The following is a 27827-nucleotide window of genomic DNA, read 5'->3' on the forward strand; positions in this document are numbered from 1 at the left end:
CACTTGCTTTTTCCAGTGCTTTCCCTGTCTTTCCTCTAGTTTACTTACAAGTTTCAGTTTAGAGTCAAGACGTCATACTTCTTCCCAAAGGAGTTGGGTTGCGCGGGATGTTCAGACTTTCCAAACCCAAACCAATGAATCCATAAAGGAGAATTTCAGACCTTTGGAGAGAGATTTTTGGGGCAGGCACATAATATAGAGTAAAAGTAGGTGGGGTTTCTGCAGAATCGGAGACCCTCTTGGCTTTGTCTCTTAGGATTCAGGTGCCGCCACTTTGGCCTTAGGACTTTGTTGTGACTCTGAGCTTGGAGTGACACAGTTTTGAGGGATAGATCATAGACCCTTGGGATGCTTTGATTCAGATCTGCCCACTAGACGCAACTTCACCTCATCATTGACAAATAAAACTGATCAGAACTGTTATTATCTTGCTCTAAGACCCCAGATTCAACACACACACATCTAAACTTTACTTCAAGAAATGTCATGAAGGAGGCTGAGGAGTAAATAGGATAAGAAGGTTAGGTAGGCAAATAGCTCTTAACCTTTTTCAGTCACAAGCCCCTTTATGAATTGGATGAAAATTTAGCCCTCTGCCTTCCATAAAAATGTTCACACATATAAAACATACATTAGAATTTTGCTTATAATCTCAAGAGTTTCACAAAGACACTTCATAGCTTTATAAACCAGCATCTCTGAATCCCTGATCTAACCTAGTCCTCTTATTTTACAAATTAGGAAAAAACTAAGAGAGGCAAGTGACATGGTTCAGAAAGTTTACATGGTTCAGAAGCATGAATTCAAATTCAATTTTCTCTTCCCAGCTAAATAGTCTTTGTAATGGGCTGTTTCTTACAGGCTGCAAACTGCATGCAGGCTACTCAAAATGCTTTGCTAAACTATATTTGGTAGCTCCAGAGTACTTTTAATAAAGAGATTTCTATTAAAAGAAACTTTTTCTCCTTAATGGAATTAAGTGGGTCATGACTAACTGGCAAAATGCTGCATAAATATTAGGCTTTTTAGATTTTTATTTTGATTTATTTGTTTTAATTTATTTATTGCAGTACTGGAGATTGAACCCAAGGGTACACTACCAGCCCCTTTTATTTCTTTTTTATTTTGTTTAATTTTTTTTCAGCACAGGGAATTGAACCCAACTTACCACTGAGCTTCACCCCAGCCCTTTTTAAATTTTGAGGCAGGTTCTCATAAAGTTGCCCAGGTGTCCTCAAATTTTCAATCCTCTTGCCTCAGTCTTCCAAATAACTGATTACAACTGTGTGCCACTGCATCCAGCTAGATCTGCAGATCACCAAAATTCAGCAAGTAGAACAAAAAATTGCCAAAATCCATCTTTTGCTTTTCCTCCCACTTGCTCAAATGTCTATATCCTTGGTGCTTACAAGTATCCCATGTAGGAGGGATTGATGAAGCAGATGTTATTTTAATTTTTATAGTGAGAAATGATTCCAGGAAGGGTGGAGAGTAGAAGGAGATGGTAGAACCTAGAGCAGAGCCTTGATTTCCTGATTCCCCAGCTTTTGCATATTTTTTTACCAGATGGTTCTTTGTTCTTCACACCTTGGTTCCTAACTACGGATTAAAAAGAGAGAGAGAGACATGTATATAAATAGATAGATGGATATATGGGCATACCCTAGACTAAAATCATGCTCTGAAGCATGATAAGACCAGGTTTGGAAATCATTGTTCTACTCTGTATTGGCAGAAGCAAACCTAAATCCGGGTGAGTTAACTGTTTTTTTTCCATTTGGAGAGGCTGCTTTGTGTAATGGAGTAAAGTGGGGTTTGTTTTATTTTTTATCATCATCATCATCTTGTGGTACTGGGGATTTCACCAGGGATGCTCTACCACTGAACTACATCCCCAGCCCTTTTATTTTTTATCTTGGGTTAGTCTAGCTAAGTAGTTGAGGTTGGCCTTGAATTTTTGATCCCCTTGCCTCAGTCCCCCAAATTCCCGGGAATACAGGGGTGCACCACTGTACCCAGCTATGTTTTGTTTTAATTTGAATGTGAGCTTGAGCTTTTGGGTCAGCTTTACCTGTATTCAAATTTGGTGCTCTGTACTTTACTGGTAACTGTCTTTTTATATTTATTGTGAGAATAAATGAAACATTGCATGTAAAGATAAATTGTGTACATGAAACTAAGTAAATGTTATTGTTCTTCTTCATTTTCTGCCCTCTGTGTCATCTCTAAAATTTATAGGTCTTAGAATTTATTCCTGACTTCTTCTATCTTGTCATTGGGAGGTTGGGCAGAAGTCATTTGAGTAGATACTTGGTGGTCTGAAAGATATCCCCACCCTTTCTACCCTTCCAGAACAGTGAAGGAAGGAGCAAGAAGCAGTTGCCCCAGTCCCTTCTACAAACCCAATCTTGTGGCCTACTCCGTGGGAATGAGTGCCTTTGGGGTAGTTATCCAGTAGTGCATGTGATCAGGGACTGGAGAATGCTCCTATTTCTGCTTCTATGTTCCCTTTGCTGCTGGAAGAAGCCTCTGGGGGTTTGGGGGGTCAGAAATGTGACTTAGGAGGTTCCCAAGTATGTTCCTAGGAATGCTGCCTCCTGCAGGAGCCAAGGAGACAGGAAGGGACTCTAGGCCTGGGGTGCTTGGCCCTAAGCCTGTGGGCTGAAGGGACTGTGTCATGAAGAGGGGCTGGCAAAGCAGAACATGGGATTCTAGCTGTGGATCGCCTGACTGCTTGCCCTGGCTTGGGGCTGAAGTGCCAGGGACTGGTCTCCAGAAGATAGCATCCTGTGGAAAGAGTGCCAACAGGTTTTGGTCTTCTCCCATTTCCTTTCCCTTCCCCTCGTTGCAGGGAACTCCTTAACCCCTTGTAACCTGAAGGGATAGCTCTGGCAGTGAAGTGCTAGCAAATGCTTTCTCCCCTAGAGGAGACCAGGCTGAGCTGACTCCCTGCCTTGGGGGAGAGGTTGCTGTGATCTACTGGCTCTACTTTGGGCAAGAGGCCTCTAGCTGGGGCTTGTGTATGCTCTGGGTCCTGGGAAGCCACCTGTAGGGACACTAGAGTGTCAGTAGAAGTTGAGGATCAGGAATGGATGAAGGAGGCTTTTCTTTTCTTTCTTTTTTTTTTTTTTAATTTTTAATATTTATTTTTTAGTTTTCGGCGGACACAACATCTTTGTTTGTATGTGGTGCTGAGGATGGAACCCGGGCCGCACGCATGCCAGGCGAGCGCGCTACAGCTTGAGCCACATCCCCAGCCTGAGGCTTTTCTTAATTCCTGGAAAATGTGTCACCAGGCTCCAGACCATGTTATATCCCCAGTTCCTTGAAACCAGGTGTCTCCAGGACAGCTCTGACTATGCTGCTACACTGGAGCTTGGCAGGGAGGATCTGGATGGGTGATGGGACAGAACAGCTCCAGTGCCCCAGCGGCTGGTGTCCCTGGTTTCTACTGTCCCAGGACAGCAGGGGGCTTTGTGAAAATCAGAGCAGGAACACATGAGAGGAACAGAGAGCCTTGTGCTCATGACTCAGAAATGCCCAGAGCAGGGTGGGGGCCTTGTGAGGGGATAACCTTGTGATGAGAGGGAACAAGAGCAAAAGCTGGAGGCAGAAGTTTGAGATGAGGGCCGTCAGAGGGGCTTTTCTGAAATGTGAAAATGAATACACAGGCAGATTTTGCAACACCCCCAACCCCGCCTGCTATCTTCTCACATGTGTCCCTGCCCCTGCCGGTTCCCCTGCCCACCCCGTGCTTCCTCCCATCCTCCACCAAACCCCCTCTCTTGTTCAGCTTTCCCATCCTTCTCCCTTCCTGTTCCTACTGTCCTCCCCCACCCCCTGTGTCCATTCTTTCCCTGTTCCTCTGTTCTCCTCTTCCCTGGTGCCCTGTTCATGTCTGCTTCAGTCCCTCTGGCAGCTTGCCCTGGCCCCTGTCCTCTGCTTTAATGTAGGCCCATGGGAACTGAAGTTCACAGCAAAACAGGAAGAGCCTTGAGCAGGAAACTGGGAATGGGTCAGGGGGTGAACAACCAGGAGTAACCTCAGCTCCTGCCTCGCGCATCCCAGCTAAAGCATCTGCAGTGCTCTGGGCCTCTCCCTGCAGCCCACCAGCCCTGGCTCCTTCCCTCTCACTTCACTGGCTCATCAGACCTGAGAGGCAACAAGACAAGAACATCCTGCACTCTGATGCCAAGAGAAAAAGAGCACAGGGACTGGAGTGGGAACATCTGGATTCTGATCCCAGATCAGCCGCTGTGTGTGGTCTTGCGAGGCCCTCATGTGAGCTTCAGTGTTCCCTGTAAAATGGAGTTGATTTACCCTCCCTCCCTCCTGGCAGTGCTCTGAGGACTGAACAAGATGGTGAGGGACTTATATAGAAACAAGGACTTGGAGAGTGATGTATAGCTTCATGTGGATAGGAAGACCTATATCTAAAAGGATTGGCGTGGTAAGGATAAACACTGCCAGTTCTTGAACATTTAATATTTGCTCTGATACTATCTGCTTAAACACGTACATTGTGCTATGATGTGTTTAATTCTCACAACCACCTTACATGGCAAAACTGTTATCTCCATTCTATTTATTTTTTTTTTAAATTTTAATATTTATTTATTCTTTTTTAGTTTTCGGCAGACACAGCATCTTTGTTTGTATGTGGTGCTGAGGATCGAACCCGGGCTGCATGCATGCCAGGCGAGCGCGCTACCGCTTGAGCCACATCCCCAGCCCTCCATTCTAAAGACACAAAGAGGTTCACAGACATAAGTAACTTGCTTGATCGAGATCACACATCTGTGCTGGGGGTGTAGGTCAGTGGTAGAGAGTTTGCCTAACATGGGATACATGGAGTCGGATCCCCAGCACCTGGTGGGGGGAATCACAGCTAAAGGGAGGCAGGATGAGGATTTGAACCCAGACTCATCCCAGACCCCAAATGCCTAGTTGAAATTGAGCCAAAAAGTATGGGATACGGAAGATCATATTTTTCTTCTTATCCATTTATCAAACAAGATCACAGTACCTACTCTGTTGTCTCCTCTATGCCAGCTCCTGTTTCAGGGATTATGGGAGAGAGAGAATCAGTGAAACACGGTGTCTTCCTTCAGGGGTGGATCTGTGTCCCAGGCAGGAAAGCTATGCTGTGAGGCTCAATGGAGCCTGCCACCACCTCAATGGGACCATCCCCAGGATGAGGCAACTTGCATGCCTTCCTGGGTCCAACCTAGGCTCCCTGTGTTGCTGTTATCTGCTACCCCTACCACTGTCCCAGGTCTGCGGTTGTTCAGGGCTGACTTCCTACCAGCCTCTCTCTCCTGGCTTTCTCCCCTATGTCCCCCCACCCCGACCCGAAGGGCACCCACAGACAGATTCCCTGGAAGACCCAGCACCTGCGTCTCTCCACCCTTGGAGTTCTACCAGCTTGGCTCTGTCCTGGAGCTAGTGGGGAGAGCCTGGCCCCTTCCCAGAGGCAGGGGAGGAGGAGGGAGGCTGCGATCGCAGGCTGGGGCTGGGTGTCGCAATTCTGGGCCGAGCCGAGACCTTTGCTCCGCGAGGTGTCTATGGAGGGGAGGGAACGCTGACTCTGGAGGCTGCCGGGATTGGGGTGGGGGTGCTTGGGAAGCAGTCCTTCAGTAAGAGCAAAGAGCCTCCAGGGTGGACAGAGGAAGGGGAGAGACATGGAACCGGGCCGGTCTGTGGGGAAATGCGACTGTCTCGGTTGAGGGTAGGGGCCGGTGGGGTGGCGCCGGCCGAGGGGGTGGCTGGCCGGGGAGGAGTCGGCCTGTGGGGAAGCTACCCCGTGGGCGGGGGCGAGGAGGCCAGGCTCCGTTTGGTCGGCGGGAGGAGAGGTGGCCCGACCCTTGTTAGTTCCTCCCTCAGTCTTTCCCCACAGTAGGCTCCGGGTCCCTCTGCTCAGCTCCAGTCGCCGGCTGGCCGCGCGGCCTCGGGACAGGGGACTGCACCATCCTCCTCTCCCAGCAAGGGGGCTCCAGAGACTGCAGCCAGGAAGTCTGGTGGCCTGGGGATTCGGTGGGTCTTCTCAGCAGTGGCCTGGGGCTGCATGCGTGTCTGGGGTCGGGTGGTGGGTTGTTCTAAGGACCTTAAAAAGGGTCTCTTGGGGAAAGTGCCGGGTGAAGGTGATGGGGGCTTGGGGCAGGGGCAGGGTTCTGTTAGGTGGCAGGACTCCTGAGGGGAGCTGGGGAGGAGGTCATGGTGTGAGTTAGAGAAACTCTTGGAGCAGAGGAGCCTTGCTCCAGATCCCAGAAAGCAGTGGGAGTGAGATTTTCTGACAAAGTGCTTGTCTTCAGGGAGTGAGCCTTGATCCCATCTCTTAGCGCTACCTAACTTTGGCTCTCCTAAAACTGGAGTGAGGTGGCAAGGGCTCTGACAGACATTCCCTGATGGCCCAAAGGAGAACTAGGGAGAGAAAGGTGGCATGGTGGTCAAGAGCTTAGACTTTGGAGTCAGATTGGGCTACTGTCTTGGCTCTACCACCATCTAAAAGTGTGACTGTAGGCAATTTACTTAATCTTTTTGAACCTCAGTTTCTGCATCTGCAAAGTGGGTTTAAAAAAGTCCTGTAGGTCAGGGGGTAGCTCAGTGGCATAGCACTTGCTTGGCAGGTATGAGACCCTGGGTTTGATTCCTAGTACTGAAAAAAGAATATAACCCTGGTCGTTCCTGCAGGACAGTGTCTTGGTAATGTCCAGGGCTCCAGGAAGAGATGTCCTTGTGGCTGGAGGCCCCTGTGCCTGATGTTTCTCCTGGTAAGCTTCTTTAATCCAGTCCTCTCACCTGAGCCAGAACTCCTCTGGTGGCTTCTCTCTTCTTTCAGGAATCAGCCTCCTTTGCTACCTGCATTCTGCCCTCCTACAGAGAGCAGTCCAGAGCTGTTCTTGGTATTGCTTGCCTCTTCTCCTGACCACCTCTGCCCTGATTCTGGTACCTGGCCCTCTGGCCCTTGTAAACTCCTGCCCAGTGCTCCTCAATCTGGGCTTGCTGCTGGGGGGAGTTGGCATTCTGTTGCTTGCCCAGCTTTGGCTTTGGAGAGTTCTGTCTGATCTCTGAAATGGGTGTCCCAAAGATTAGCATCTTTGTTTAAGGTCTTGATGTGCAATGGATTACAATTGACTGGTCCTGGAGTCACAGAGCATGAGCTGGGGTGTGGTTGCCCTCCAAGGGTGGAGATAGGTTTGCAGTTTCCCAGCTAGGACGCTAGCGAGTGGAGCTGGGATGGGACACGGGACCCCTCTGTGCCTCTCCTTTTGGTTCAGATTCTGCCGTGGAGCTGTGGGATCCAGATGTCCAAGATGCAAGCAGCCAGGCTCGGGGAGGCCGTAGCTGCGTCCTTAGGGAGGAAGCCAGGGTGCCCCAATCTGCTGAGGGGATGGGGCTGGAGTCAGCAGAACCCACAGCCCTATTCCCCAGGACAGAGTCCCTTCCAGAGACCACAGGTGAGGAGCTTCTGTGTTTGGGGGAGGTGCAGGCTCCCTGGATATGGGAGGGACACCTTGGGGCCCTTTTTTTTATAATACTATGGTAAAAGACTTTGCATCAACTAGATCCAAATGATCTAAATATGAATTTTGTTTCTACCTTAGGCCTTTCTGAACCTTGTAAAGTGAGATTAATAATTATGGTTATCTAAAGGATCAATACCTATAAAGGGCTCATACAGTACCTAGGACATAATGGCCCTGGCAAATGAGATCTACTGTTGTTATGATAAATAGTCTAAGTTACTCCTTCTGGGGGTACCTGTAGTCCCAGCTACTTGGAGGCTGAGGCAAGAGGTTCTCTGGGGCCCAGGAGTTGGAGGCAGTGGGGGAAACAGTGAAATCCTGTCTCCAAAAAGAGAGACTAGACTTCATATAATGAAGGGAATTAAGGTCACTGAGTGCCCAGTGACTGAGTCAGGAAGAATATTAAGGCTCTTCCTTGTATCCAGAGCTCCGTCCACAAAAGCGGAAAAAGGGGCCAGCCCCCAAAATGCTGGGGAACGAGCTGTGCAGTGTATGTGGGGACAAGGCCTCTGGCTTCCACTACAACGTGCTGAGCTGCGAGGGTTGCAAGGGATTCTTCCGCCGCAGTGTCATCAAAGGAGCTCGCTATGTCTGCCACAGTGGTGGCCACTGCCCCATGGATACCTACATGCGTCGCAAGTGCCAGGAGTGTCGGCTTCGCAAATGCCGCCAGGCAGGCATGCGGGAGGAGTGTGAGTGTGGTGGGGGGGCAGGCTGGGGAGACACTGATGGAAAGAGGGCAGCCTGGTGTGAGGGCAGGAAGGTGCCCATGCCTACAGGGGCTTCCTACCCAGTCCATGAGGATAGATTCAAATCTCTTCCTGGCTTTTACCCAATGCTGTCTGCTTTTCTGGAGACTCAAACCACCCCCTCTGCCCTATCCTTGCTTCCTGTCGCCCCACTTCTCCCCTCCTCACATCTGGCCCTGTCCTTAGGTGTCCTTTCAGAAGAACAGATCCGCCTGAAGAAACTGAAACGGCAAGAAGAGGAACAGGCTCAGGCCACATCGGTGCCCCCGAGGGCCCCCTCACCTCCCCAAGTGCTCCCCCAGCTCAGTCCAGAGCAACTGGGCATGATCGAGAAGCTGGTCGCTGCCCAGCAACAGTGTAACAGGCGCTCTTTTTCAGACCGACTTCGTGTGACGGTAAGGTACTTGATGGGCCTGGGGAGAGGTGGCCAGGGCACCAGCTGGCTTCTGGATGTCTGAATCAAAGTGCTTTGCCTTTTCTCTCCTTGCCCCCCTGGGTAGCCTTGGCCCATGGCCCCGGACCCCCAGAGCCGGGAGGCCCGTCAGCAGCGCTTTGCCCACTTCACTGAACTGGCCATTGTGTCTGTGCAAGAGATCGTCGACTTTGCTAAACAGCTCCCAGGCTTCCTACAGCTCAGCAGAGAGGACCAGATCGCCCTGCTGAAGACTTCTGCAATTGAGGTGGCTGGACAGGTCAAGGGATGGAGGGAGAATCAGTGTAGCATTGTCTCTGGGGGGGCATGCAGGCATCTGGCAGGGAGAGCCCAATCCACTGGGAAGTAGGGAGAAGGAGACTCAACTGTCCCTCAAGATCAGCCCTCATTTTCTCTGGCGGGGCTGCTACTTGTGCGCAGGTGATGCTTCTGGAGACTTCTCGGCGATACAACCCTGGGAGCGAGAGCATCACCTTCCTCAAGGATTTCAGTTATAACCGGGAAGATTTTGCCAAAGCAGGTGAGAGCTGAGATCACAGAGGGACTGAGCTGGATGGACAGGTGTTGTTTGTCACGGAGCCCATTGTGATTTCAGAGCCTGGGCTGAGGTTTGGGTGGTTGCGAAGGGAAGGCCAATGGTTTGTCCAAGAGAGAAAAGTTAGAATGTTGAAAGGCCTCTTTCAACTGCTCCAAATAGACCTCTGTCCTCGGCTGCATTAGGTCTATTGTTTTGGAACTGTATTTCAAATAGCCTGAGGGGTTCTGGAAGTCACCTTAGAGAAGATACAGGGAGGCAGAAGAATGTCCTTCATCTTTGCTTTAACCAAATAAGAAGGTCTATTTAAATCTACACTGGATATTATAGTTCTGCATAGCATTTTCCTTGAAGAAAAGACTTTATAGCTAGGAAAAAAAAAGTTTGAAAACCACTGAACCAAGCCTTTTATTTTATTTTATTTTTTTGTACCAGGGATTGAATCCAAAGGCACTTATCCACAGAGTCACTTCCCAGTCCCTTTTTTTGAATGTTTTATTTTGAGACAAGGTTTTGCTAACTTGCTTTAGGGTCTCCCTAAGTTGCTGAGCTGGCTTTGAACTCATGATCTTCCTGCCTCAGTCTCCTGAGCTGCTAGGATTACAGGCGTGTGCCACCATGCCCCGCTGAACCAAGCCTTTTAGTAGTCAAAAATGAACAGATCTTTTCAGATGTGCTCTTTAAGGATCATGTGGGCTGACTGCCCCCAACTTTTTTTGTTTTTTGGTACTCAGGATCAATCCAGGACCCTCACACATGCTAGGCAAGTGCTGTGTCACTGAATGCTCTTATGGCTGGGCTCTCTCCCCTGTTATTTTCCAATTGCTCTTTCTGCTGACCCTCAGAACTGGAGCTGAAACATGACAAAGGTACCCAGATGGCACAGTTGTAGGACAAAGGCAAACAATTCCATCCTCATCTTGTATCTGGAGAGTTTTCTCTAAGAATTGATTTACATTGTTACGTTTGGTGGCGCCCACCTGTAATCCCAGTGACTTGGGAGGCTGAGGCAGGAGGATCACTAGGTTCGAGACCAGTCTCAGCAACTTAGCAAGACCCAGTCTCAAAACTTTAAAAACATTAAAAAAGTTAGGGATTTGGGGGCTGGGGTTGTGGCTCAGTGGTATAGTGCTCACCTAGCATGCATGAGGCACTGGGTTTGATCCTCAGCACCACATAAAAATAAAATGAAGATGTTGTGTCCACCTAAAACTAAAAAAAATTTTTAAAAGGGAGGGGATGGGGCTGTAGCTCAGTGGCAGAGTACTTGCCTAGCATGTATGAGGCACTGGGTTCGATCCTCAGCACCACATTAAAAAAAATCAACAAATAAAATAAAGGCATTCTATCCATCTACAACTACAAAAAAAAAAAAAAAAAAAAAGGCTGGGGATTTGGTTTAGTGGTAGAGTGTCCCTGGGTTCAATCCACATTATTGCAGGAAAAAGAAAAAAAAATTAATTCTCATTGCTGCTTTCTGTCTGATGCTGGCTTAGTGTTAAGCAGAGGTTTTCTTCATTTTTAGCTACTGATAATGTTTGTGTGGGGAAGCAGGGTTGGGAAAAGATGGAAGACCACGGAGGAAATGTTGGAGGAACTGCAATTGGGGCTCAGTAGGAGACCAAGTAGCTTAACAACAAAGAGCAGGTCTGTAACATATGGCTGATGCTATGACTCCATTCTCAGGGCTGGTAGATCCTGGTTTCTAGGCCAAAATTCATAAGTCCTTCCCTGGTTTCTGGTGACTCAGGACACTTCATGTGTCTCTTATCTCAACATGGGCCACCCAGTGAACTTTCTAGGAAGGCCTCCCTTAACTGTAGGGCAGGGCTGGGCTGTGTTGGCCCCTATTGCCTTCTGTATATCACTGGAATATACGGGCACCTGATTGGGGTGATTAGAGGTCTTTATCTAGCTGTAAAGCCTATTTTCTCTACCAGGCCATCTTTTTCTCCAAATTGTTTTTATCCCAGACCTCTTAGTCTTCTCCTTTAGAACACCCTCCTTCCTGAACCCTTTCCAGCTTTAATATCTCTGTGTCCCTTCAGCCCTGTGACTTGAGCTATCTGAATCTGTACCTATTTATAGATTTCTTTATATAAGCCATTCTGATGTCATCAAGTTGGCTTTTAATTTCTCATTTCATCAGAAGTGAGGTTTTAGAAGGAACTAGGGGTTCTTTTTTTTATTTATTTTTTATTTATTTATTTATTTTCTTTTTTCTTTGTTACTTGTTGTTTTCTTCCTTCAGGGCCTCTATTATGTTAGGTCTCCTTCCTCCTCTGCATCTCCAACCATATGCTGCCCATGATAGAAAACTAAGGATGTGGACTGATCCTATGTGAGCTGTTCATCTAGTTTAGAGGGGCTTTGGGACACACTTGGGGGCTTAAAACCTCACCAAGAAATGCTTTATAAAATAGGGTTTGCCCATTAAATGGATCAACACAGCATTTGATAAACATCAGGGTGAAAGTACAGGAAGTGACTAATCAAGAAGCCTCCCAATGGAAAAGTGTAGCAGATGGTTGCTAAAAGAAATCTGAGAAAGCCTAGAGAACAGTGTGGGTGCAAAGACTTTGAAAATGTGTGTGGGAGAAGTGTCCACTAGGTGTAGTGGCTTTAGGTCACAGTTTGTCATGTTTTAGTTTTTTTTTTTCTTTAAGAAGACTGGTTCCATTAAGATAAAATTTTTTAAAAATTCCAACTAACATTTACATGGTAGATACATCTATGTCACATATATTCTAAGGACTTTATGAAGCAGGTAATGTTATCATCTATATTACAGATAGGAAAACCAAGGCCCAGAGAGACATAATAACTTACCCAAGGAATTGGGGTTGTGGCTCAGTTGTAGAGTGCTTGCCTAGCATCTGTGAGGCCCTGTGTTTGATCCTCAGCACCACATAAAAATAAATAAATAAATAAAGGTATTGTGTCCATCTACAACTAAAAAAATAAACAAAACAAAACAAAAAACCCAAACAAACAAACAAAAAATTTATTCAAGATCACATAACTTAGTAATGGTAAAGCTAGGATTCAAATCCTGGCAATCTGGCACCAAAGTCCACACCCTTAACCACACTGCTGTGTTCCCTCTGGGATGTGCTATATGAAATGTATGCCTCAGTGGTAGAGCACCTGCCTTGCATGTGTGATCCCTCAGCACCACATAAAAATAAATAAATAAAGACACTGTGTCAATCTACAACTAAAATAATATATATATATGTATGTATATATGTGTATGTATGTATATATAAATATATATATATATATAAATAAATAAATAAATAAATAAATATATATATATATATATATATATATATATATATATATATAAATGTATGCCTCATATTCAGATAAGATCATTTGTCAGCAAAAAATCTTTTTCCCCCCCTGTGGGTACTAGGGATTGAACCCAGGGGCACTTTACCCCAAGTTACACCTCCAGCCTGCTTTTCTTTTCTTTTAAGACAGGATCTTGCTAAATTGCATAGGATGGTCTCAAGTTTGAAATCTCCTGCCTTGACCTGTTGAGTTGCTGTACTCAGAAAGATCATAAATTCTTTTTTTCTTTCTTCCTTTTTTTTTGGTGGTACTGAGGTTTGAACCCAGGGGTGCTCTACCACTTAGCCACATCCCCACCAAGGTCTTGCTAAGTTGCTGAGGCTAGCTCCCAGTTTGCAGTCCTGCCTCAGCCTCCTTAATTGCTGGGATGTAGGGAGGAACTACCTCGCTTGGCTTGTTATTAGAATTTTTGAGAGCCCTGTGTATCTAGAAATAGAAGCATCTCTTCCTTTGGTTAAAAAGGAAGATAAAAATATATTTTCAAGCCATGTGTAGTAAGTAGCACAGATCTGTAATACCAGCAATTCGGGAGACTGAAACAGGAGGATCACAAGTTTGAGGCCAGCCTCTGTACTTTAGCAAGAACTTTTCTCAAAAATTATTAAGGACTGGAGATGTAGCTCAGGGGTAGGACACTCCTGATCTAGTACTAGGGTACTGCAAAAAAAAAATTAATAACAGAATTGTTATTAATTCAAAACCTCCTATCTACCGTGCTAAGTGCATCATGCTTTCACATTTAACCATCACAACCTCATAGATTCAGCTGTGGATTCCCATTTCACAGAGGAGACTTAGGTTAAGAAATTTGCCTTACACAGCAGAACCCTGGAGACATTTTAGTGAGTTCCTGGTTGTTCCAAGATAAGGCACTGGAGGAAAGAAGGAAGTTCCTGCTGCTCCTGCCACACACTTTAGCCTCCCTTCTTCCTCCCCAGGGCTGCAGGTGGAGTTCATCAACCCCATCTTTGAGTTCTCCAGAGCCATGAACGAGCTACAACTCAATGATGCTGAGTTTGCTTTGCTCATTGCCATCAGCATATTCTCTGCAGGTGTGTGGAGGGGCAGGTGGGAAACCAGTAAGACTTGCACCCCAGAGGACTGCAGGACCTACCTACAGGGCAGGATTGTGCGGGTGGAGCCCTTTGCTGTGATTTTGGGATGGGTGAGGTTGTGGGATACATCCCTATTTTGGGGCAGTGATCTGGGGTAGGGGACTGAGGCCCTGGCCAGACCTGCTCCTAAACTCTGTTGGTGACCTATAGACCGGCCCAATGTGCAGGACCAGCTCCAAGTAGAGAGGCTGCAACACACATATGTGGAGGCCCTGCATGCTTACGTCTCCATCCACCACCCCCATGTGAGTCTCCCCAGGTGCCTTTTTCCTCTGCTCCATGCCTGTTCCCTGACACATCTATATTCCCCTCAAGAATCCCTCTGCCTACATCTAGCACGGACAGTTCTCTACCTCTTCCACAACTCCCTTGCTTTTGTCCCTTTTCCTGGGGAGAAACAAAGGCTTAGTTTGTCCCTCTCCTTCCCCCAGGACCGACTAATGTTCCCACGTATGTTAATGAAACTGGTGAGCCTCCGAACCCTGAGCAGTGTCCACTCAGAGCAAGTGTTTGCGCTGCGCCTGCAGGACAAAAAGCTTCCACCACTGCTCTCTGAGATCTGGGATGTGCATGAATGACAGTTCTTCCCCATGTCTCCTGAGTTCTGGGCAGCACAGCTGAGGCCCCTTGGCTGCCTCCTGGAAGTGGAACAGATTGAGAAGGGCAAACATTCCTGGGAGTTGGGCGAAGGAGATCCTCATGTAGCATTAAAGGAGAGTCAAAGGGTTGGGAGTTTTGTGGCTGCTGGGCAGTGGGGGGGCCTGCTAAGCTGTGCTCCATCTGAAGACCTACTGACCCAACCAAATGGATGAAGCTGGGGCCACTTTGCACAGAGTTCTCCAAGGCCCTGCCTCCACCACTTCCTGTTTTTCCCCACAGGGCCCCAAAAGAAATTCTCCAATGTCACTCTGTGGCTTGGCCATAAATACCTCAGGGTGGCCTCGCTGATAGGTCCCACCCTGTTTGTTGGAGGGAGATCAAGAAGCTACAGAGCAAGAGAAAACAATTTCTGAATTGGGCTTACAGCAGTGGAGGAGAAAGCCTTCATCCTTTAGGATCAGCCTCCAGACTTAGAGGAGGGAGGCATGTCACAAGTAACAATCTTGGCAGTGAGGGGGACCTTCTTTTACTAGCCCCAATTATGCCATATGGGTGAATGAAATGCGGAGGCTTAGATACCCTCTCCCCAATAATAGTAATGCAGGTGGGAGCGAGTAGTCTTTCTGTAGGGGTAAGAGGAGCTGTACTTAACAGCCAATCACCTTTCACGCGTATGTGTCTAAAGCCTTAGTTTTTCCCTTGGCATCTGATAAAAAGGACGCAACCTGAAAGACCCAGGGCCAGGTATCCCCTCCTTTCAGCCCCCAGGGATCTGTGGGACGGGAAGAAAAGTCCCTTGGGGCCTGGGAAGGCTGCCTAGGGTTGTGTTTGAGCATTCAAAAGGACTGGACTCCATTTCCCAGCGGGCACCGCGGCACCGTTCATGCCCCCTTCCGTGCGTGCCCGGTTTAGGTGAAACCGCGGCCGCGCCTTCCAGCCTCCAGTCCCCCCGCCACCCGGAATTGGTAGACTCCACCGGCTGGGTAGCCAGCTTTCCAGCTCAGGCGGCCGGACCCTTCCAAAACGCGAGTGGGGGTAGCAAGGTGAGGTGCGGGGAGACGGTCAGGAAGTCTCAGGAGCAGTTTATCTTGAGAAGTCACTTTCAGGTCAATGAACATTTCCTTGAAATGGGCTCTATGACAATGCCTAATTAAAATCTATTTGAGCAACCTAAACAAAAGGTATTCCTTTGGATCCTCCCCTTAGCACGCAGCGGCGCTGGGCTGGCCCAGCGCTTCCCATCCCTTCCCACTCGCACACGGATAGGTGTGTGCGTAGCCTCCTTTCTTCCGAAGTCGGCTCCACCTTTCAGCGGTTGGCTTGGTGCAGCCCTGCCCCCGGGGCGAATGGTACAGCCCCAGCCCCCCTCAGCTTCCCCCTTCCGCACCGGCTCCGAGTGGTACGCGCCCCCCGGTGCGGACGCGGAACTGGAGCCCGCTCGCAGCGGCGCCTCGCGAGGCAGCGACTGACGCTCGGCTGCTGGGGGACGTCCAGCCGGCCTGGCAGGTCCCCCGAGGCTCGGGAGGTAGGACAGTCCGGGCCACTGGGGGTCCTGGACAGGCATCTGGGGACTCCTGGGGGAAGCGGGCTCTGAGAGGGACGGGCTCCGTGAAGAAAGGGTCTCTGAGGAAGGACTGAAGGAAGATAAAGGGTCATGGATGTCCAGAGGGACTGGGGAGTCTTAGGAGAAAGGGCAGCAGCCAGAGGTGTGGGCGCTCCGGCCGCCGAGGGGGTGCGGGCTCCGGGATGAGAGCAGCCCCGCTCTGTTCCTGCCTTGCGGGCGGCGCTGGTTGCGGGGCGGGGGTGGGGAACTGTCCAGCAGGTGAGGGGGCGGGCAGAAGTGTCCAGCCCGGGTCCCAGCCGGCACTCGCGCCTGGCATGAGTGTGCTTGTGCGTGTGTGTGAGTGCGTGTGCCTTATTTCTGGTGAGGATTTGGTGAACCACATTTGTTTCTTTAAAATAAATACATTCTCAAATATATCTGTGTATATTTTGAACTTGATGCTTCAAAATTGACTTGCTGAAGAGTAGGGAGAGTAGAGGCACCATTTAATCTCTCCTGCAACTCCTCCCCCTTTCCAGGCTCGTGCATCTCAATTCTTGCTTCTTTTCCTGCCCTCCCCTCTTCCCCACCCTGCCTATCGCCGGCCTCATTGCTCCAGTTCTCCCTTACCAGTCTGTGCTGATGAGCTTGCAAGGTCACTGCCTGGGGAGGGGGAGGAGAGGAGGTGCTCACGTCAGCAAAGATGTCATATCGCCCTCGGGGTTCCTGTGGTTTTACTATGAGATCCTGCCCAAACCAAAGGACAAATCTAAACGTTTGGTTAGCATGGCCATTTTAGGCTGAAAAGGCATGGATAACCTAAAGGATTGTGGATTCTAGATGTTGGTCATGTAGGATAGAAAGATATATGTTTTGAGTTTGATGCCTTAGGATTATATGGAGATGGGAGCTTGGTGCTCTGCCTTAGCAAATAGGGTTGAGGCAAGAGGTGGAGTCCTAGCCTATTTTGAAGACAGAGTGTGCGTTATAGATGGTGGTAGAAAATTTAAAGTCTGTGGAAAAGAGAGTGAGAGGAGAGAATGAGAAGAAAGCCTTTATCTTTGCAATCTGAATAACTGAAGGCAATGGTTGTTGCTGAGATGTGGATAATCACAGATCTCAGAGCCCTTGTGGCTGGAAGGAGATACCAACTGTAGAATGTGATAATGACTTGAGTTTTTTCAAATGGTTCTCAGTGGAGAGGATCTGATATTTCACCAAGGCTAGAGAGGCCCTGTGTCTAATTAGTAGTAGGAGATGTTTCAGGCCTGATGGATGAGATCTTAGCCACAAAGATCTTATGGTTTTCTATGTAAACCTATATTTCAAAGCTTAACCTAGAATTCCAGTCCTATAAATTCTGTTTTACTTTTTTTCACTGAGTTGCTTAGGGCCTTCCTAAATTACTGAGGCTGGCTTTGAACTCGTGATCCTCCTGTCTCAGTCTCCTAAGCCTCTGGGATTACAAGCTTGTGCCACCACACCAGCTAAATTCTGTTTTACTTTAAGATACTTTGGCTTTTACTCTAAACATTTCTACACATTTCTTTATATAATGAATTGTTTTTATCCACATCCCATTTCATTTCTCCATTTCTCTGCCTTTTTCATTCTGCCTAGGAGGAGCTGAGCTCAGCTGTATAATAATGCCCCACCTTCTGGAGTATGCTCATGACTCCAGCAGTTGGGAGAACCAAAGGACTGTTTGGGGTTATTAAACACTAGTGATTCCCAGAAATGAGTGAGTGTATGACATTCTCGGGAACTTGGTGATGAGGGGATATCTCTATCAAAAGCCAGGATTGTGGAAAAGTGCAGACTAGTGGCAGACAAGGGAAAAGATAACCTAATTTTTAGCAGGTGCTGTCATGGAAGAGGTGTCTCTAGGTTTACAGAGAGTGAATTGTTATGGGCCCTGGCGGCTCTGGAGTAGCAGCTGCTAGAGCACTGTGCGGTCACCAAGCAGGGGAGGGGCTGTAACTCTTCTATAAATAGTGCTAGGAGCAAGAGTCACTATGGAGATAAAACTGAATCCTATTACCTGTAGGTCCTGCATTGGGAGCAAGAGAAAAAACCAATATTTTGAGGACATGAGGCATTGCAACTAGGTCTTGTTTATTATTAGGTAGGGGAGAAAAAGATAGAACTTCTACTCATAATCTAAACCAAATAGGGTGTTAAGCAAACTAGGGGTGTGTGTGTTTCTATATGTATGGGAGTGCACACAGCAGCAGATGAAGGAGTGGTGTGTGTGTTTTGTAGTGTAATGGGATTCTCTGTGTGACTGTGTGCAGAGCAAAGGCAAAATTGTGGAGCACTGGAAATACCTTGTAGTGGAGTGAAACATTTTATTTAGAGAAGTATGTATGGAGACTCAACAGGAAATAACAGATAATTAGGATCATGTAAGCTTTTCCTAATTTTCTTTTCTTTCTTTCTTTCTTTTTATTTATTTATTTTTATTTTTGGTAGCAGGGATTGACTCCAGGGGTACTTAACTACCAAGATATATCACCAGCCCTTTTTATTTTTAGTTTGAGCCAGGGTCTCACTAAGTTGCTTAGGGCTTTGTTAAGTTGCTGAGGTTGGCTTTGGTTTGTGATCCTCCTGCCTCTTGAGCGCTGGCATTACAGGCATGTGCCATTGTGTCTGGCAACTTTTCCTAATTTTAGAACTATAGTTTAGGAATTCCTGTGAACACCCTTCCTTGAAACTGGAGAAATCCTAACATGTCACACTTAATTCATAATTTCTATAAGATAAAGTAGAGGGCTGTGGCTGTGGCTCAGTGATAGAGCACTTGCCTGGCACATGGGAGGTGCTGGATTCGATCCTCAGCACCACATAAAAAAATAAATAAAATAAAGATGTTGTGTCCATCTACAACTAAAAATATTAAAAAAAAAAAAAGGAGTAGAATAAGGCCTCATCTGTATGTATTGTATTACTGATTCTGATCTTGAGACCAGAATAGAGAGTAACTGCTTCAGCACCAAGGGCAGAGCCAGTAGCCATGGCCACTGGGCCCTTTTCTTGCTTGATGGAGGAGAAAAATGGTTGAAATGGGGCAGCTGGGATATGGACATTCTTCATCTGTGATCACATGAGCTAGAATAGCCAGCTGTTGTTATTGTCTGAGTGCAATTAACTAGACAGTCTATATGGTAGTTTCTCATCAAGCTAAATGAGGATTGTTGAAACAGAATAATTAGGTTTCCATCTAGACCTAGAAATACAGATTAGTGCTGATTGAAGAGTCTGGTTTGATCCCAATCATCCTTGGAGCAGTCCTGAAAGTGACTTAATTTTTGTTATCATAATGACTGAGTCAGTATTACACTGCCCAGGTCTGTTTTTCAGAAACAGAGCCCCAGGGGCTAGACTGAAAATGAGCCATACTTGATAGTGATGGGGACAGGAGCCATTATTTCTCCTTCTCCTCCTTTTTTTCTTTTCTTTTCTTTTTTTTTTTTTTTAGGTGCTGGGAATTGAACCCAGGGCCTTGGCCCTGTTAGGTAAGCACTCTACCACTGAACTACATCCCCAGCTCCTTATCCTACTAGTCATTTGACTCTGTGAACTCATAAGCCTAGACACTAGGCTAGACAAGTGTCAAGTTCTCCTGTCTTTAGTACTAAAGTGGAAATTCTTCTGACCTGTGCCCCTGATTGGGATGAAGTTGCCAGAGGGATGACTCATTCAGGCACAGCAATGAAATCTTATCAGTCCTTTTTTCCTATTAGACTTGGATTATCAGATAATAACAGAATTCTTCCTGGGAATGCGACTCCTTGCTTGGTGCCCTGAAGTTTCTCTGAGATGAACTGATGAATTGGAACCATGGTGCAAAAGAAGAAGTTCTGTCCCCGGTTACTTGACTATCTAGTGATCGTAGGGGCCAGGTAACCAAGAAGAGATATCTTTGTTTTGTCATGTGGAATAGCCACAAAATATGCAATTCTTCTCTGTTCCTGTGTTGCTTTGCATATCTCAGTTTTTCCTTTTATTTTACCCTTATGGGAGCATTGATGCCCATAGGGAAAACAACACATTGGATAGATCCAGAGTGTTGGTCTGGACAGAAACAGAGCAAAACTCTGTTCTTAATTAACATCTTTGTGATTTTGAGCAAATATAATTTTTTATATCTGAATTTTCTTATTTTATAAAAAGCAAAAGTACATTGCACTCCTAATCTACTCTTTTGGTAATTCGTTATCTAATACTCTTTGAAAGGTGTTGTCATAAGGTGTTAGTGATCATTTTATTGTTGAAACTTTTTTCAGGATAGGTATGTGTCTTCATGACAGTGCAGACTGCATTCAGCCTGCCAGCTAAATGTTTTCCAAGGTCCTGCAGTTGGGTTACTTTATCCACAAGGACATTCTGAGCTTTATTTGTTGACTGCGGTTAAAATTTGATAGCATCTTCCATCTCTTCAGGCTGCTGAGTTTGTCTTTATATTCTTCAGGCACCCGAGCAGTGACAGTGTGGCCCAGACTCCTGAATTGCTACGGCGATACCCGCTAGAGGACCACCCTGAGTTTCCCCTGCCTCCAGATGTAGTGTTCTTCTGCCAGCCAGAGGGCTGTCTGAGTGTGCGGCAGCGGCGCATGAGCCTTCGGGATGATACCTCCTTTGTCTTCACCCTCACTGACAAGGACACTGGTGTCACACGTTATGGCATCTGTGTTAATTTCTACCGCTCCTTCCAAAAGCGAATGCCTAAGGAAAAGGGGGAAGGCGGGGCAGGGTCCCGTGGGAAGGAAGGGACTGGTACCACCTGTGCCTCAGAAGAGGTTGGCACAGAAAGCTCAGAGAGTGGCTCATCCCTGCAGCCTCCTAGTGCTGACTCCACCCCCGATGTGAACCAGTCTCCTCGGGGCAAACGCCGGGCCAAGGCAGGCAGCAGGTCCCGCAACAGTACTCTGACATCCCTGTGTGTTCTCAGCCACTACCCTTTCTTCTCCACCTTCCGAGAGTGTCTGTATACCCTCAAACGGCTGGTGGACTGCTGTAGTGAACGGCTGCTGGGCAAGAAATTGGGCATCCCTCGAGGTGTACAAAGGTACAGTTTGCTGCTCATGCTCGGAAGAGGGGGAAGCGGTTAGAGGTTGGTTATAATTGGTCTGTGAGGGGCATGAGAAATTTCCTATGCAGGCGCTTTAAACCTATTTAAACACATTAGCCCTTAACTAAGCAGAAGACAGCTGCCGAGCTGAACCTCCTATCATAATTGGACTTGGAATAATACCGAGGAGTTTGATGTTTTATGGTGGGCATGTCATTAAGTCCTACTACCTATGCATTTTACAGTTGTTCTTGCCCTTATGTAAATAGCTTCTGGTCCCAATGGAGCTCAAAGAGTGGGATTTTCTAATGGTAGTCCTTTTCCAATTGTCATTATACCCTCCATAGTTATATTGGGTTGCAATGAGGTATCAGCTCCTAATGCTTATGTCTGACAACTGCTGTGTGCTCCTTAGGGACACCATGTGGCGTATCTTTACTGGATCACTGCTAGTGGAAGAGAAGTCAAGTGCCCTTCTGCATGACCTTCGAGAGATCGAGGCCTGGATTTATCGATTGCTGCGTTCCCCAGTACCTGTCTCTGGGCAGAAGCGAGTAGACATTGAAGTCCTTCCCCAGGAGCTCCAGCCAGCTTTGACCTTTGCTCTTCCAGACCCTTCTCGATTCACCCTAGTGGATTTCCCTCTGCACCTTCCCTTGGAACTTCTGGGTGTAGATGCTTGTCTTCAGGTGCTAACTTGCATCCTGTTGGAGCACAAGGTGAGAGGGCCAGCTGCACAGACTTTCTAGGGAAAGAGCTTGACACTGTGGCAGAGGCTAGACAATGAGCTCTTTGAGGACAGGGACTGATATTTTCATCTTTTCATTTCCAGGAATAACAATGCCAGATGTATGGCAGGTATTCATTAGATGTGGGTTGAATTAAGGTACTGGTATCATGTAGGGTGTTTTCAGAGGCTTGTCATTCAGTTGAATTATCCTTAATTACACTGACTTAATTCTCAGGAAATATCAGTAGTCCTGTTTCACTTTTGGGATAGGGAGGGAGCAAAAGAACTAGGAAGGTAATGATTCAAGTGAAGATTACTTCAGTGCTTAGTTAGGGAGGTGGCAGACATGGTAGCACATGGGACAGAGATGATTATGGAAGCTAAGTTGCAGCTATAGACATGGTGAGAGAATTAAATTGTAGTAGTGAAAGCTACAAAAGCTTGTCATCCTGATTTTATGCTGTTGAGTGACTCTGCTGGTGTGGCTGTTGCAGGTGGTGCTACAGTCCCGAGACTACAATGCACTCTCTATGTCTGTGATGGCATTTGTGGCAATGATCTACCCCCTTGAGTACATGTTTCCTGTCATCCCACTGCTTCCCACCTGCATGGCATCGGCAGAGCAGGTGAGTCTCAAGGTGTCTTCTAGCTTTGTAACCTGTATCCATGCCCAGAGAAGCTGTCAGTCAATACTGGTCCTCAATCCCTTATAATTTATTTGTCTATGACTGATGGATTTAAACTGACTTAGTGACAAAACCTATGCTATTTATAATTTCTTTATTTCTTCTCTTTAAAATCAGAGTTAAAGCCTCAGCGCTCTACCACTGAGTCACAGCCCCAGACCAGCTTAAGGGTTTTGAAAACAGGATTTTGAGTCTGTATTTCCTAATCTAGAAAAATCCTAACTTGATAAGTGCTCATAATAGGTTTGAATTTTGTTTCTTATCTTCTTATCCTTTCTACAGCTGCTGTTGGCCCCAACCCCCTACATCATTGGGGTCCCTGCCAGCTTCTTCCTCTACAAACTAGACTTCAAAATGCCTGATGACGTATGGCTAGTGGATCTCGACAGCAATAGGGTAAGGTTCTGGCTGAGGCATTGTAGAGTAAGATTAGGTTCTAGACCCAATCCTGTGACACCCATTTTTCTAGGTGTTTCTGTTGTGATACTCTTAAACAACTTTTACTCATGCAGCTTTTATTTATTGTCAGGATAGGCCCATGGTTAGATTTAAAGGATTTAGTTTTGCCAGAATTAAGTGCTCTTCCAGCATTCTCTAAGAGCAGTAGGACAGTGCGCTTTTTTTTTTTTTGTAGTTGTAGATGGACAGCATGCCTTTATTTTATTTGTTTATCTTTATGTGGTGCTGGAGATTGAACCTAGTGCCTCACACGTGCTCGGCAAGTGCTCTGCCACTGAGATAGAGCCCTGGCCCAGGTATCATTATATGGTGTAGATCTCCTGATGCTTTTCCTGGGATATGGTTTCCAGTAAGAAATGGCCCTTTCAGGGCAGATTTTAAAAAACATTATATTTACATCTTGCAGCATGAGTACATTAAAACTTTAGAAAAACTTTATAAGTGTTCACTGGAAAACAAAAATACATGAAGAGAAAAAAATAAGAACTGTAACCTTATTATCTAGTCACCAATAACATTTAGGTATATATTTTTTTCAGATGTGTGTGTGTGTAACATGTGATAATATTATACACATAAAATCTTCCTATTATCTTCTTTACCCTTATGGAAGTGAAACTTCTGATTAGTTATTCTAAGGTCTTGCTTTTATCTTTTCTCTGGTACAGGTGATTGCCCCAACCAATGCAGAATTGCTCCCCATCCTGCCAGAGCCAGAATCATTAGAGCTGAAAAAACATTTAAAGCAGGTAGGTGAAGAGTGAATGAAAGGAAAGGGAGTAATAGATGCCCTGGGGTTGCTGTAGGAAGGCAGCTATTCTAAGACCCTGTTTCATTTTAGACTTTACAAAGTAGATTTTCACTACTTTACAAAGTAGATTTTCTTTGCCTCTGTTGGGTTCAAGAAGAGGAATATCCAATTTTGCGTGGGAGGGGTGAATCTCAAAAGGATTCCTTCTAATTTGTTGTATGCCTTGTCACTGTATGATGCTGTATAAAATGATTTTTACTTTCTATTTCTTGTCATGTTTGCCATTCTTTATGGCCTTAGAGCATTCTCTCAATTTTCTAAGATGGGAGTTTGCAGTTTGGACCATCAGGCTTGGACTGCTGGGCTCCTTTTATACTGTCTTCTTGAATTGATCCTATAGTCCCTATAGAATCCTTTCCTCAAAAATTCCTTTTTTGGAGGGGAGTGTGGTGATGCATACCTGTAATTCTAGCAACTCAGGAGGAGGCTAAGGCAGAAGGACTATAAGTCAAGGCCAGTCTTAGCAACTTAGTGAGTCCCTGTCTCAAAATAGGAAAAGATGAAAAATGTTCTGGGATGTAGCTGAGTGGTAAATCACCCCTGGGTTCAATCTCCAGCACCTCTTCCCCCTCCAAAAAATCCTTTCTTTGTGTAATCCCTTACATCTGTTTTTCACTGGTTCATTTTCTTCTCCTTCTGCATGCCAAACAGTACCTGGAGGTAAAACACAATAAGGCTACATTCCCTTCCCCTGCTGTATGTGTTATATAGGACAAGCAGTAGCTAGCACTGTGTTTAGTTTTATTAATCCCACTCTCTTTTGAAAGGTCTTTAGAAATCTTTTTTCCTGTGTTGTCTGAAGTACTCAGTAGTTTCTCTAGATGGTATATGTTTGAGTTTAAATGGGTCATTTTGTATCCTTGTCACTCTCCCTTGCTTCATCACTGCTGATGTAATATGATGCTTTGCTGCAGAGTCTGGTAGGATTGCAAGTTCAGAAACTTCTAGCTGTCTTCATTTGCTGTGTTTTCATTATTGATAATTGCTTAAGTATGACTGATGAGATGGAGAACTTGATATAAGAAATTATGTCAATTTATTACTTTAAATGTTTATAGGAACTAAGATCCTTGAGCTCATTGATTTTTGTATTCTGACCACTGCTTCTCAAAAGTGTGGTCCATGGACCGTAGCATTAGCATCACCTGTAAACCCAGTTACTTGGGAAGCTGAAGCAGAAGAATCACAAGTTGGAGACCAGCCTGGGCAACTTAGCAAAATCCTGTTTCAAAACAAAAAATAAAAAGGGCTGGGATGTAGCTCAGTGATAAAGCACACCTAGGTTCAATCCCTAGTACTGAAAACAAAACCTCAGAACCATCCCAAACATACAAAATTAGAATCTGCATTTTAACAACATCCTAGGTGATTCCTGTGCTCACTAACTTTTAAAAAGCATTATTGATCTAGACCAGTGATTTTCAGATTGCCCCATGGAGCCTCCTAGGGCTGATTTCAACTGGGTACACTGAATACATGAAGCTCTGGTTCCTTCAGAGAAACTGTTTTTAAATTTCAGTTATGTTTCCATATAGATTTCAATTTGAAAAACTGTTCATTAAAAAATAAATATAGAAAACTATTGTCAGATTTGATCAAGTTGTCTTGAGCTAGGTTGATTGAGAGCGATATTCAGGCTTCATAATTCAGGCAGTATTCTAAAGGTTAAAATATTTGGAATCTTTTTTCAAAGATGAAGGCTCTGAAATGAATTGGCTGTGATTTGCAGAGCACAGTTCTCTGTTGAGAACTTTTTGGTCAGAAAGTGTGATATAGAAGACTTTAAGAATGCTCTTTCCTAGAGTTGAGATTGGCTAACTGCCCAGATACCTTATATGAGGAGTTTTTTGTTGTTCCTCAGGCCCTAGCCAGCATGAGTCTCAATACCCAGCCCATCCTCAATCTGGAGAAATTTCATGAAGGCCAGGAGATCCCACTTCTCTTGGGAAGGCCTTCTAATGACCTGCAGTCCACACCTTCCACTGAATTCAACCCGCTTATCTATGGCAATGATGTGGATTCAGTGGATGTTGCAACCAGGTAAGACCAAGCAAACTAAAGAAATCCTGAGTTCTTAAATTGGTTTCTTTGCTCCCTTGGGTTTGGGGCTAGCTACTTCCCATAGCCAGAGTTTCTTTATGTATAAAATGTGTTTGATATTTTGTTATATTTTCCACCTTAACAAAAGCAAAGAGAATAGTTTATCACCTTTTTAGGATAAAGAAAAAGACCACAGGGCGTGATGGCACATACCTATAATACAGTAGCTCCGGAGGCTGAGGCAGGAGGATTGCAAGTTCAGAGCCAGCTTCAGCAACTTAGCAAGACCCTATCTCAAAATAGACAGACAAATAAATAAGGGGCTGGGGATGTACCTCAGTGGTTAAGCACCCCCTGGGTTCCATCCCTGGTACCAAAAAAAAAAAAAGAGAGAGAAAGAAGAAGACCAATGATTCTCTAAATCTCTTCCAAGCTAGGCTTGATGATGTACACCTATAATTCCAGTGGCTTGGGAGGCTGACGTTGGAGGATCATGAATTTAAGGCCAGGCTGGGCAATTTAACAAGACCCTGTCTCAAAATAAAAAATAGAAAAAAAGAGCTGGGGATGTGACTTAATGGTAGGCCCCTTGTTCAATCCCTGTAAGGCAAAGTGGAACAAAACAAAACAAAAAATAGATGAAAGATATCTCTCCCTTGGATGTTGGAAATCTGTTGAAAAATGGCTTTGGGAGGTGGTTAACACCGTGGATTGTGGAGTCCTCACTTTACAGGGTATGGTTGGTTCTCAGCTTATCTCAGCATCATCTTCTTCCCCAGAGTGGCCATGGTACGGTTCTTCAACTCTGCCAACATGCTGCAGGGCTTTCAGATGCACACCCGCACCCTGAGACTATTTCCTCGGCCTGTGGTAGCTTTCCAAGCTGGTTCCTTTTTAGCCTCACGTCCCAGGCAGACTCCCTTTGCTGAGAAACTGGCCAGGACTCAGGCTGTGGAGTACTTTGGAGAATGGATCCTAAACCCCACCAATTACGCCTTTCAGCGAATTCACAACAGTGAGTTCACCTGCCCTCTGTTCTGCTCCACCTTCTATCTTTGAGCTCCTGATGGCCCTTCCTTTAGCTTGTTCTTTAATAATCTTTACCTGTCCCTTCCATTCCTGTTTTTTTTTTTTTTTTTTTTTTTTTGAGGTGGGAGGTCCCAGGGATTGAACTCAGGGGCACTGGACCACTGAGCCACATCCCCATCCCTATTTTGTATTTTATTTAGAGACAGGGTCTCACTGAGTTGCTTAGCACCTCGATTTTCCTGAGGCTGGCTTTGAATTCATGATCCTCCCGTTTTAGCCTCCTGAGCTGCTGGGATTACAGGCATGCACCGCCATGCTTGGCTCCATTCTTGTTGTTTTTTTTTAATATTTATTTTTTTAGTTGTAGTTGGACACAATACCTTTATTTTATTTATTTTTATGTGGTGCTAAGGATCGAACCCAGGGCCCCATACATGCAAGGCGAGCGCTCTACCGCTGAGCCACAACCCCAGCCCTCCATTCTTGTTTTGCTTTAGACTTTTTCCTTTTTTGTGTTTACTTGCCTTTTACCCCTTGCTCCCAACTATTCTTTTTCTTCCTTGGGTAGATATGTTTGATCCAGCCCTGATTGGTGACAAGCCAAAGTGGTATGCCCACCAGCTGCAGCCCATCCACTATCGAGTCTATGATTGCAACTCCCAGCTGGCTGAGGCACTGACTGTACCACCAGAGCGTGACTCTGACTCTGACCCCACTGATGACAGGTGAGCAGTCCCTCTTATTAGCCCTTCTCCACAGCACATAGTGGGAGGCAAAACCTCTTAGGAGTTAGGAGTCAAGTCTTCGAAGCCTGGTATTTTATTTTGGTTGATTGTTTTTCTTGACTTCCTTATTTTATCTTATTCTTGAACTTGAGGTAAAGTGTGCTCCATTTTTGTTTTTCCAAGTTCTGATTGCAGATTTTTTTTCCCCTCTCTTTTTCTGGTTTTGTTTGTTTATTTCTTTTTTTTTTTTTTTTTTTTTAATGCCCTCCACTCTGCAGTGGCAGCGATAGTATGGATTATGATGACTCAAGCTCTTCTTACTCCTCCCTGGGTGACTTTGTCAGTGAAATGATGAAATGTGACATCAATGGTGATACTCCCAGTAAGTGTGCTTTGGCGAGATTGGCCTGCTCTAAAC

At 45.9% G+C, this 27827-nt stretch overlaps 2 protein-coding genes across 45 annotated transcripts in view; both read left to right on the top strand.

Annotated features, from left to right (window-relative positions):
- Window positions 1-5550: 5550 nt before the first annotated feature.
- Window positions 5551-14442, top strand: Nr1h3 (nuclear receptor subfamily 1 group H member 3). Of its 5 annotated transcripts, none has more exons than XM_076847201.1 (11): window positions 5551-5728; window positions 5884-6033; window positions 6691-6770; window positions 7278-7457; window positions 7952-8218; window positions 8462-8670; window positions 8776-8955; window positions 9129-9228; window positions 13539-13652; window positions 13866-13960; window positions 14147-14442. In XM_076847201.1, exons 3-11 carry the CDS (start codon window positions 6728-6730, stop codon window positions 14291-14293), a joined length of 1335 nt encoding a protein of 444 aa, XP_076703316.1. In that variant the 5' UTR covers window positions 5551-5728; window positions 5884-6033; window positions 6691-6727; the 3' UTR covers window positions 14294-14442. The 5 variants fall into 5 exon arrangements, with proteins under 5 accessions (XP_076703316.1, XP_076703315.1, XP_076703317.1 ...); XM_076847200.1 differs by having other exon boundaries at window positions 5897-6033; XM_076847202.1 differs by having other exon boundaries at window positions 5900-6033.
- Window positions 14443-14540: 98 nt separating this feature from the next.
- The window catches only part of Madd (MAP kinase activating death domain), a 45221-nt gene continuing 31934 nt past the window's right edge, over window positions 14541-27827 (top strand). For 38 of the 40 annotated variants that reach the window (XM_076847157.2, XM_076847164.2, XM_076847160.2 and 35 more), the window contains exons 1-11: window positions 14541-15840; window positions 19602-19760; window positions 20330-20926; window positions 21345-21648; window positions 22154-22285; window positions 22628-22741; window positions 23473-23553; window positions 25477-25655; window positions 26435-26670; window positions 27253-27409; window positions 27688-27791. In XM_076847157.2, the coding sequence (XP_076703272.2) occupies window positions 19699-19760; window positions 20330-20926; window positions 21345-21648; window positions 22154-22285; window positions 22628-22741; window positions 23473-23553; window positions 25477-25655; window positions 26435-26670; window positions 27253-27409; window positions 27688-27791 (1966 nt within the window). In that variant the 5' untranslated portion in view covers window positions 14541-15840; window positions 19602-19698. Of the gene's footprint in view, window positions 15841-19336; window positions 19374-19601; window positions 19761-20329; window positions 20927-21344; window positions 21649-22153; window positions 22286-22627; window positions 22742-23472; window positions 23554-25476; window positions 25656-26434; window positions 26671-27252; window positions 27410-27687; window positions 27792-27827 lie in introns of all 40 variants that reach the window. The other 2 variants (XM_076847158.2, XM_076847159.2) reach the window with 2 other exon arrangements.

This window comes from Callospermophilus lateralis, chromosome 2 (assembly GCF_048772815.1).
Source record: "Callospermophilus lateralis isolate mCalLat2 chromosome 2, mCalLat2.hap1, whole genome shotgun sequence".
Classification (NCBI taxonomy): Eukaryota; Metazoa; Chordata; class Mammalia; order Rodentia; family Sciuridae; genus Callospermophilus; species Callospermophilus lateralis.